The sequence below is a fragment of the Hyaena hyaena genome, unplaced genomic scaffold (assembly GCF_003009895.1).
Source record: "Hyaena hyaena isolate Hyena2069 unplaced genomic scaffold, ASM300989v1 scaffold_28, whole genome shotgun sequence".
NCBI lineage: Eukaryota > Metazoa > Chordata > Mammalia > Carnivora > Hyaenidae > Hyaena > Hyaena hyaena.
Window position 1 is genome coordinate 3,613,464 of NW_024080660.1, and position 10,839 is coordinate 3,624,302.

The 10,839-nt window shown below is 46.0% G+C and overlaps 1 protein-coding gene across 3 annotated transcripts in view; it reads left to right on the top strand.

Annotated features, from left to right (window-relative positions):
• Positions 1-10,345, top strand: part of ATP2B4 (ATPase plasma membrane Ca2+ transporting 4) — a 96,349-nt gene extending 86,004 nt beyond the window's left edge. Inside the window, exons 21-22 of one of the 3 annotated variants that reach the window (XM_039227537.1) lie at positions 708-815; positions 5,712-10,345. In XM_039227537.1, coding sequence (XP_039083468.1) covers positions 708-815; positions 5,712-6,026 — 423 coding nt within the window. In that variant the 3' untranslated portion in view covers positions 6,027-10,345. Of the gene's footprint in view, positions 1-707; positions 1,132-5,711 lie in introns of those variants that run through there. The other 2 variants (XM_039227535.1, XM_039227536.1) reach the window with 2 other exon arrangements.
• Positions 10,346-10,839: the final 494 nt, after the last annotated feature.

Consider the following 10,839-nt stretch of genomic DNA (forward strand, 5'->3'; position numbering starts at 1 on the left):
AAGAGGCTGGCCACCGGATTCCTCCGCTCTCTTCTCAGGGGCTCTGTCCATTTGAGCCCCAGGAGAGGGTGTCCCAGAAAAGGAACCCAGAAGCAGGTGAGCCTAGCAGTCATAGCCCGGGAGTCTCTCTACCCTGGCCACCCGTGAGTGGGCTGTTTCATGCCCCTGTTTTTGCTTGAAACACAGGAGTTAGATTCCTGCAAAACCTGCAAAGATGCGTAGTCGATTTAATTGGTTTAGAGGTCCCTGAGCCTCAAAATTCAGTAATCTCTACTTTGCTTTCTATCCCATGCCTTATTGTTTCAGAGGACAGGTCAGCACAATGAGTATGCTGTCACTATCTGCTAGGAGTCATGGGGTGGAGAAGTGCCTTTAAATTTTAGATACTTTTGGACACCCACACACCCAAAATGCCCCTCATAGGCTAAAAGGGAAGAGAAGACTGGCTTCTGTTTGGGTATTTGGACCCCAGGGCAAATTGTTCCTTAAACAAAGCGTGACATGCAATCAACGGTTTTCCCCTTCTCTTCACTGTTGCTTTGTGTATGAGGGAATCTCGCTCTTGCTCTCGGCTCCGGTCCCCTTTTCCCAGCACTTTCCAACCCCCCCCCCCAACCCTACAGGACCCCACCTCCCCACCCCTTGCCTCTTTCTTCACCTCTCTCTGACTGTGGAGCAAAGCTGTCTCACTCTCTGATTCTTTGCAGATCGACGTAATTAACACATTCCAGACGGGAGCCTCTTTTAAGGGAGTCATAAAGCGACAGACCATGGGTCAACACCTTGATGTAAAACATGTTCCTAGCTCATCCTATGTAACAGTTGCGCCAGTCAGATCTCCCCCCACCACTTCTGTTCCTGCTGCTGTTCCGCCTCCTACTCTGGGCAGTGAGTGATAGTCTATTATGATGCATGATTTGCTAAAATGACCACCAGAGAGCACGTGGCATCCACTTTAACCAACTGTGGCATCCACTTTAACCAATCGTGGTTATCTTTTCCTTTTGGTTTTTCCCTTTGATCTCTGACTTAAGGGAAGAAAAATGGGACAGAAATCCCACTCCCAAATTAGGCTGTGTGCCTTTCATTTTTTTTCTCAATGTTGAAAAACTATTAAACCATAACCATTTTAAAGGCAATAATCCTGTCTCCTGATTGTTCCTCTGAATTGCTCGTCTCTTCCTGGAGTTTTGTGTTGGTTTGTTTTGCTTTACTACAGTTTTTTGGTTTGTTTGTTTGTTTTGCTTTGTTTGGATATATTGCTCCTCTCCTCTCCTCCTGCTCCTGGGAACCCAAACCTTATCTCCTAAGGTTAGATGTGAGGTGAGGCCAATGAAAACCCTGCAGTCTCCTCATTTAAGGGCAAATTTCAAATCTCCTGAAAAACAGTATGAAGAGAGCTACCATTCCCGTGCAGTGTTCTTACCGGTAGATCTTTCATAATTGAGCCAGTGTCCAAGATGGTCCTTTAGGCTACTGCTCTGTCATGAGCTGGCCATACTGGCATAAAAGCTGTAGCTGAGTATGAAGAAAAGAAGGTGTTCAGTTCACATGCTCAGGGCTGAGTGTCCCCAACATTTCACTTTGCAGGGGCTTTACGCCAAACTCTGAGAATCAATGAACTCACATGTGGGCAGGAGAAATGTATATGCAAAGGTCAAAATAACATGTTTTTCTTCACTCCAACTTTTTTTTTTTTAAAGGAATTTCTGAAGAGCAGCTTTTGCTTGGTTTTGTTCTCGTTTGCTTCTCCTTTCCTCTAGTTTGACGGTCTCGCCCATAGCCAGCCCTTCACATTTTATTTTGCACATAAGGTTTTAGGAATCCCTTTCTCAACCAGACTGTCCATTGGACTGGTGTCAGTGTTTAACCTAAGATCTGGCGTTCCCTTCGGTAAATGACTGGATCCTTGCTAATGCTTATGCCTTCCTGTTCCTGGTCACCTTACCTTCCCCCAATGGGACACCCAGAGAGACGAGAGAAGGCTCTTTGCTGACAGTGCTATTAAGGTATTTGGTGGGGAAGGAGTCTCCATGTATTAAGTATATCGTGAGCTTCAGATATTTGAGTGTTTTATTTATCTCTTTCTCCCTCACTTCCAATCTCCCCCTGGCCCCCCAACCCCAGAACAGGGGAGTAAAGAAAGATCAGTTGCATTGTCTATGGTTTGCATGATTGTAACCTATGCAGGTTGACCAGACTTCGGTAATTTGTTGTCTTTTCAGCCAACTCTAAGTGTTCTGGGATGAGATAGAGGAGGTGAGGTTTTCTGTAGATACAGATTTCTCTGGGCCCAAAGCCAGTCAAAGAACAAAGTAAGTCCTGCTCTTCTCGCTCTGGTCCTTCCAGATTCGTCTCTTATTTCCTTTTTTCATCTAGTTTTCCCCTGTCCTTCTAACTAGCATCTGTGCTTTTTAAATTATGTCTTTCTGTTAGGAAGGGTTAGTGTCAGATGTCCCCGCGATGGCAAGGTAGAGACTAAGCAGAAGACAGAGCCCACTGGGCTCTTACAGAGTTGCCAGTGGAAGGTATGCTTCGCACCCTCAAAGATAGAAAATCAGTCAAGAGATACAGCCACACCTGCCCTTTCTCCACCTGCACCTTCTAACTTGGACATCCTAGAAGAAATAGTCACATCTTGGAAGACCCCCCCACTTCCCCATTCCAGATCTCCAAGTGAATTCAGTTATTTATCTAACCTTCTGTAGATAAATCTTTAAGATTTCTCTCTATAGGATGCGCTAATCCCTCCTCTTGCCCTGGTTTCTGAAAAGAGAACAGAAAACTCTAGAATATAGCTGAAGAAATGGAGTCTCTATCTGCCCATTCATTGAGCTCCAGAGAGCAGCCCATAGCCCTCATACCTAATGTTAGGCCCAGCCAGGTTGGGACTCCTAAGATGTGAGAAAGAGTGACCCTTCAATCCACAACTTCCACCCCTAGGACAGGGGTACAGAAGTCATTTCCCAACGGTTGTGAGAGATGAAAACTGGGGGGAGGAAGAGCTGATTGGCTGAGGGGAGAATGCCTATGGCTGTCACAGCACCCTCTTCACCAGCTATGTCTTGTTCCCCGTACATGGCTCACGCACCAAGCATCAGGAAATGAGGATACCACCTCCTCTTGGGGTGAATGGTGATGGTGCATCTGTGTGATTGTATTACATACTCTGTGAAGCCAGGGCTGGATCTGAAGAGCTTTCTGGCACCCTTCTCCCTGCCACCAGGCCACTAGATGGTGCTACCTGGCTCCCTGACCCCTCTTCCTTTGAGCTCTTTATGCAGGATGCTGGTTTCCCTTTAGACTCTAGAAGCCCTGCAGACTAGCCGGATGACTGTTCCTTGTTCTCTTAAAGAAGAAATTTTCCCCATTTTTCCATCTACCCATTCCAATTCCCTGTTACCTCCCTTATTGTTTACCTGTAACAATGTTATTGATCACCCCAACAGGTGAGAGGAAAAGTCAGAAAACAGGGCTCCAGACCCTGACTTCAACCCCACTTCTTAAAAATCTTTTGTTTTCTGTATTGGACTTCACACAGAATTATTTTCATTAAGTATTCATTTGCTTCAAAAAAAAAAAAAAAATAGAAGCAAGACGTTTGAAAATCCCTGAGATTGAAGATAACCAACTGGTGGTATAAAGGTTCCTGTTCTTCCACAGCACATGTTAAAAACCTTGAAATCTCAAGAGCAGGTGAAAAGTGTGGGCTATGTCATCACTCCTACAGGGAGTGGCATGGCTTTGAATCCACCTCTTGACCAGGGAGAAGGCACTGGGTTTGGGCTCACTTCGTCCAAGACAACTTGCTCTAAAACTTGGGGCTTCCAGAAGACCAAATGGAGCCTCTGTTCCATCTTATTTGACCTAGATCTGGAGTAAAGAGCACATGACAGGTATACCCATCAGATGCTCAGTAGAAGTCCTAGAAGGATGGAAAAGTAGGTCCTTACTTTCTGTTCCGCAGGGCGAAGGTGTGCCCAGGTTCCTTGACTCTTCTTGGCTGAAGTGTTAAGCTGATCCTACAGAGTGGCAGAGAAGAGTCCTTTGCCTTCTAAGCTCTGAGCACCCTCGGCCCTGGGTGGGTCTGCCAGGCTGTCATGGAGTGGAGGAAAGCCTTAGCCAGCAAAGACACAGCTTTCGCGAATCCTCTTTATGCATTAGTCTTGAAGGGTCTATACAGTGACAGAAAGCATTGCCTGACTCTTTGTGTCTCTGCTGTGTGCACATTCTTGCCCCTTCTCCGGGGACACGTTCTCTGCTGCAACAGCAGAGGAGTGGAAGAGGTACCCTACGCCCGACATTCATCATTCCTCGCCCTGCCCCTCCCCCCCCCCAGCAGCTTCTCCCGCATTACCCCCACTTCTTTTCCGAGGAAACAAGTTTTGGACAAGACTAGGATCCGCCACCTCCCAACAACTAAAACTGTCCTACCGCTACTGTCTGTTTCCCCCAGCCTCTCTCTCCAACCTCTCGGGATCCAGCCTACTGCCCCTATCCCAATTCTACTAACCAGGGTTCTAAACCATACATGAGAGAGGTCTGTAGTTCAGAAAAGCAGGCTGCCCGAAAGAGCTGGTGCCTGTGGATAAGGCACAGGGAGATCACGGGAACCCGCTGTTGTTTATTTTTCCCCCTTCTCTCAGCTGACTGAGTCCCTCCCTTTTCGTGCGGTAGAAAAAGACCTTGACATTTCTGGACAGTGCATTTCCCTCCGCCCATTAGAACCACAAATTGTAGCACGGCCTCCCAGATTGAGTACCTTGTCTCCTGGTCCCATCCTCTCCCTTCTCCGCAGAAGCTCATGCTCCTCTTCACAACTTAGAAACAGCTGGATGGAGCCACCAGACTGGCCACAGGTGCTGTGCATCAGACATGGCCGTGCATTTGAGTTGTGCGGGCCGGCTCTTCTGTCAGTAGTCAGAAGGAAGACGTCTTCCGATGCCTGTATTGCCTCCGCATCCGCCAGGGGAGGGCCTGAACTAGTGGAGTTGTTCTTTCTTTGGGGAAAGGGGACATGGCAGGGGTTGAGGAATATAAGCGTATGCATGTTCCTTGGCCGAAAGAGCAACTATTAAGCTGGAGAGTTTCCATCTCTTGCATGCTGCCAACACAAACGAAGATTGTTCTGTCTGCCTTGCTGCACGGTATACATGGTCACTTATCACCCAAAGTATATTCTGTATAGATTGGTATGTGTTTGGTTCTTTAAGGGTTTCAAACCGATAACTAAACTTCCGTGTGTAATTTTTCCATTCCACGTTCACAAAACGTTTGGCCTCAACACAGAAAGCCACATGTCTGAGCATCTTTTAAGTTTGGCTGTTAATTTGCACCTAGTTCCAATGCCCTTGCCCTCCATCCAAAAGAACTAATGACTCTTTGTTTTCTGTTTCGTTTTAAGAACGGATTGTTTGGGAACGCTAACTTTGCTTTGGGTTCTCTACCTTTTTTTTTTTTTTTTTTTTTTTTTGATGCAGCTTTTGAAATATTCAGTTGTTTGCCATTACTCACCCCACCCCAACCCCATGCTTGGACGTTGATGTTTCTGGTGTTCCATGATCTCTTCTTATGTGTTTGATTTTGGTTGTTGAGCAGTAGTGTCTTGTAGTTTAGGTTTTGTTTCTCTCCTCCAGCCACCAGTTCTTTGTTCTACTGGCCAGTTCTCACCTTGGTGTTCTCTCGTCCTCCTTTTCCTTCCCCTGGTATAGATCAAAGTGGTCAAAGCGTTCCATAGTTCCCTCCACGAAAGCATTCAGAAACCCAAGAACCAAAACTCCATCCACAACTTCATGACCCACCCTGAATTCGCCATAGATGAGGAGGTGCCTCGAACACCACTCCTGGATGAGCACGAGGAGGAAGATCTTGAAGAGACTCCTAAGACTGGGACTAGGGTGCTCCTGTTGGATGGTGAGGTCACCCCAAATGCCAACAAGAACAACAATGCGGTGGACTGCAGCCAAGTGCACAGCGTTGCCTCCCACGCAGACAGCCCTCTACACAGCCTGGAGACATCAGTTTGAACTTCATTCTCTGGCTCCCATCCCTGCTTTCCCCATTTCCTTTCTCATCTGTCCCATCTCTAAGGTGATGATGGGACCTTTCACTGTCATGTCCGCTGCTCCCAAGTATGTGTGAACCCCCACCTGACCATGAAGAGGCAAGAGCACAGACCAACAGGATTTCAACTTAAACTTGAGTTGGGGTTTGTAGCGGGACCCAGTCAAACCCCAGGCAGGTAAAGAATGGTAGAATCTACTCCTTGGGTATATCAGGTGTCATTTTTAAAGAAATGATGACCGTCCTCTTGGCATCTTACCCCAACCCAGACTCTCCCCGGTATGTATACATATGTCATCATCTCCTGACTTCTTGATTTTACCCAATGAGTCTGTGCCATTTATAAGCTAAGTCGAGGGTTCAAAGAGATAAAGATCCCCAAACGAAATGTGTTAAGGTAGGAATGGAATGTATAGAATCAGCTTATAGAGTGATTGTTTTTAAAATGACTTTCCCATTTTCAAAACTTACACCTAAAGCCCTCTAGCTCTTTCTGCCCTTCTAGTCAACCCCCCCCTCCCGCCCCAGGTTCTTTTGATCTTTTATGACCATTTGTCTTCCTTACTTTCACTCTTTCTTTTTCTTTTTTTTTTTTTTATTTTTTCTTTTCTTTCTTTTTTAATTTTTTCTTTTTTTTTTTTTTTAGTCATGATGATTAACAAAGTGGAAAGGACATGGCTAAGTAGAGTCAACTTTGGCCGTTCTCCCTTCTGACCCCAGTGTAACCCTTGGTTTAGTCTTAGAGGAAGAAAGGTTTCTTTGCTAAAAATAAGATCCTTTTGAAGCAATTGAGCGCTGGTAAGAATGTGTTTCTGTTGTTGTCAGGTTACCTTCCATTTCTAAACTGCCATCTTGTCAGGTGTGCATCATTTCTAAGTGCCAGGGAGCTCAGCCTTGACCATGAAGCTTTCATATGTTTGGTATATGATTTCTACCATAAGCCCGAGCTTTCTCCTATTGCAAAGTGGTGGCAAAAGAATTAACTGAGACCGGCCCTGCCTCCTAAATGGACTTGGATACTGAGGACTAGCAGCTGGCCGGTCTAGGACAAGACAGACCATCAAAGCCAACTCTTGTGCGATCCTCCTTGAGTTGACCCACTACCACTTTTAAAGCCTTGTGCCAAGGCTCTTCCAGGGCAGGACCTGATTGTTGGGGGTGTGCGTACTGAGAAGCCTTGGGAAAGGCCAAAGGGCCATCCCAACAGGATCAGAGAAACCAGACACTTGAGCTTAGGTGCCCAAGTACCAGCTTTGGCGTATTCTTCAGTTTTCTTGTTCCGCTCTTTCGTGGTCCCTTACTTCTCTCTGAACAGGTCCCAACCTTTCTCAAATACTCTGCTTTTGAAAATACACATCCCAAGTGGGCTCCAGTGACATTTTGCTGACTTAAAGGAGCAAAAGACCCACCCTGAAAAGCTCTCCTTCCTCTCTCCCTTTCTCCCACATGACCCACTCAAGACCCTCTCTAGAACGTGCTCGACTATAAAGACCTGTGCCTTCTCTCCCTGAATACTGCCCAAAGCATCCCCTTCCCACCTGCCTCTCAGGAGCTGGGGGCTTTGCTAGGAGATTTTTTTTTTTTAAGTGTCCCTTAATGGGACAAGGTGGAGCCACATTTGCAGGAGCTCCATTTTTATTCCTGCTCATGTGGACATAGGCTCTTCTGTGCAGGGTCTACCAGTTCCCATGAAATAAATGAAGCCTGTCCCCCTCTTTCAAGAGTGATGGGAGGAGGGAGTAGGCCTTGAGGCTCTTAGGACCTGCCCAGTTTCCACTTGTGAGAGTAAGGTGGCCTGATCCTACGCTCTCTGGCCTTCTCTTCTAGATCCCTCCTCCCTCACCCCTTCCACCTGAGCTGTCCAAGGTAAAAAGAGCAAGGAGAAAACATCCCCTACGTATCCCCATTGCTCCACAGCCCACCAAATTTGATTTGGGTTTTATAAAGGTCACGTACTTCCACAATCTTTTCTCTGTCTTAAATAGTCCCATGGGGACAAAACAGCTCACCCAAGGTGTTAGGTGTGCACACATATATTTATTAAGTACATTGGAAGATTTAGTTCTGTCAAGTCTTTTATTACCTCAGATCTGTTTGAAAAACAAGCCAATAACAAACTTCAGAGGCAGTTTTCCCGTTTCTGCTCCCAAAAGACTCTCATGGTGCCTGGCAGGTTACTCTCGAAGGCTTGTATCTACTTGTTTCAAGTCAGTGGTTTTTGTGTGTATCCTGGTTTCCATGGTAGGAGAGAAAAAAATAGAGAAATATTATGCAAAAAAATATAGTTTTCTTTAGATCAGAAACTGAGATTTTTGAGTCAGCCATATGTATTTTGTTTAAAGGATTCGAAATAGAATGCTGTCATGTTACCCTGTGGAAGGAGCACATAACCAGCTGTTTGACATGACAGGTGACTTTAGTATATTTGTAACTGGTTTTAAAACCAATGCACCGTACTTCTTTCTCCAAACAGCCATCTTTATACTTAGGGGGAAAAAAATTTGTTGGGTTCTAGACTTTTTTAATATAAATTTTGTTGATACAGAATTAAGTAAGTTTAAGTGTTTATGTGCATATGTTTTTTTATATAAGTTGTTTTCTATTCAGTTTTAGTGATTCAACTGGCAGTGAATCAATATGGTGTAAGTTAATAAAGCTTTCCCCCAATATGGTGCTTTAGATCTGAAAAAGGGTCTGATGGGGCGAAGGGGACATTACTTTCCTAGATGAACTTAGAAAAATGGGTGGTAGCCTGTGGATGGGAAGGAAAGCATTCAGCAAGAAGGGATAACCAGCAGGAAATGAGGACGTGTCCCCCACAGAGATGGGTGCCGGGCTTTTCGGTAACTAGTGAATTAGGATCAGGGGCCTTGGTTGGATTTTGTTTCTTGATGAGTAGCTGGCAGAATGGTACCCAAGACATGAATATCCCTCGGGCTACAAGGATGCCCTGATTGGGGGGTTGCTTTTTTTTATGGTTTTTTCACCTCCTGTTGTCCCAGGAGTTTTCCATTAATGAGTCTTTGTGCAAGGACCTGATATAGGACTTCCCCTCCCCTAGAAATGTTGTGTGCAATATATATTAGATGGGGGAAAGAGTTCTAAGTGGAAACAACAAAGGCTGGCTCTAGCCCTGGGTGGCAATCTCGGGGCTAGGTCCTTCCCATAGATGCCCTCTGAAATGACTCCCCCAACCCCTCAAGGTGTTAGAGAGACCACCTAGCAATCCTTCTGACACTTGTGAGTTCTTTAGGGTCTGGGTTTCTTCTTCCACTTGAGCTTCAGAGGGGAGAGTTTGCACCGTTATATCTGAGCGATTACCTCACTGCCGAAAACCCAGGGGGGTGTGGCAAGCTCGCATGTGGCCTGCAACCTCTAAATGCCTCACCTCCTTTCTTTCCTGCTTCCTTTGGCCCAACGAAGCGGCCTGTGATACCGTCACAAAGTGCACACTTCCTCACTTTCCACATCTAGGGACCACCCACTGCAGTGGTGGGGAGGAGGCACTTGTAAATGCCTGCCGTCCTGAAGCCATTCCAGCCTTTTCCTCAGAATAGACCAGACACCCTTCCATTTAGCTCAGTGCCAGTGCTTTGCCTTCCCAGCCCTGCTGTTAGGCCTGCTGTCCCCTTTCCTCTCGCCGAGGAGGAGAGATGGAGGGAGGTGAGCTCCCTGTGACCGAATTGGCCTTTGGTTCAGATTCGCTCCCCATATGTATATATGCCATATGTGAATATGCCATATATATGTGCCAACAACTCTGTCTACGTTGTTCTTTTCAAACCAGCACGCAGATAGGAATTTTGACTTTCTTCTCTTTTTTTTCCTCTTTCAGTAATTAGTATAACAAGCACTGGTATTTTTGTATAAAAAAGAAAAACAAACACAACAAAAGATTGACTAGCGTGGTCTGCATGACATCAACAAACATGGCAGTAGCCAAGCAGTGTGCACCCCCGTGTGCGTTACCATAATTCGCAGCTCAGCTTAACGGTGCACCCACTCTGTATTTGCGTTCCGATATTATTTAAGCTCTCTGTACAATGTTTTGCATGTATTTATATGGTTCTTAAAGAAAAAAAATGCTGTAAACTGGCAACTCTGAAATTCAAATATGTTGTCCACTGAGACGGGAAGAAGAAGAGGAGTTTTAAAAGATGGGGAAAAAAAGGGATAATTTTGTTTGTTTGTTTGTTTGTTTTGGAACCAATAAAGCTTGCTGCCGACGAGCAGAAATCAGTACTGCCGTGCACTGAAAATAAAAACCCATGCCCACTTGTAACTGTGCTGTCCTCAGTGTGTCTCCACTTGGGGTCATGTGACTGGGCTCTCGACATGCTTCTCTGCCAACGCGTCCCTCTGGGGACCCACGGCCCCGCTTGCCAGTTCCACGCGCTGATGGTACAGGCTTTGCTCGGCTCGCTTCGGGCAGAATCCACAGTTGGCGGCGCTGCGAAGCTTGAGCTTTTGAGAAAGGATAGATCTGGAAGGGTAAGAGTCAGATGGGGCAGTCCTTTCTTTTTTTGTTCGCCTTTATCCTTTCTCTTTAATGAAATGCCTTTTAGAGAAATTCATTCCCCTGATATTAGCACTTTTTACCTACCTTGCCTCTGGGGTCCTCCAGTCCCTCCCTTCCCAAAGGTTGTGTTCTGTTCTGTTAATTGTCCCGTTCAGTGAGTCCAGCAGGACTGATTTTAGGCCCCTCGTTAGGCCAAAACAGCCCCCTGGCGGGTCGTTTGGCTTCTGAGCCTCAATATTTCAGAACTCCTGACTCCT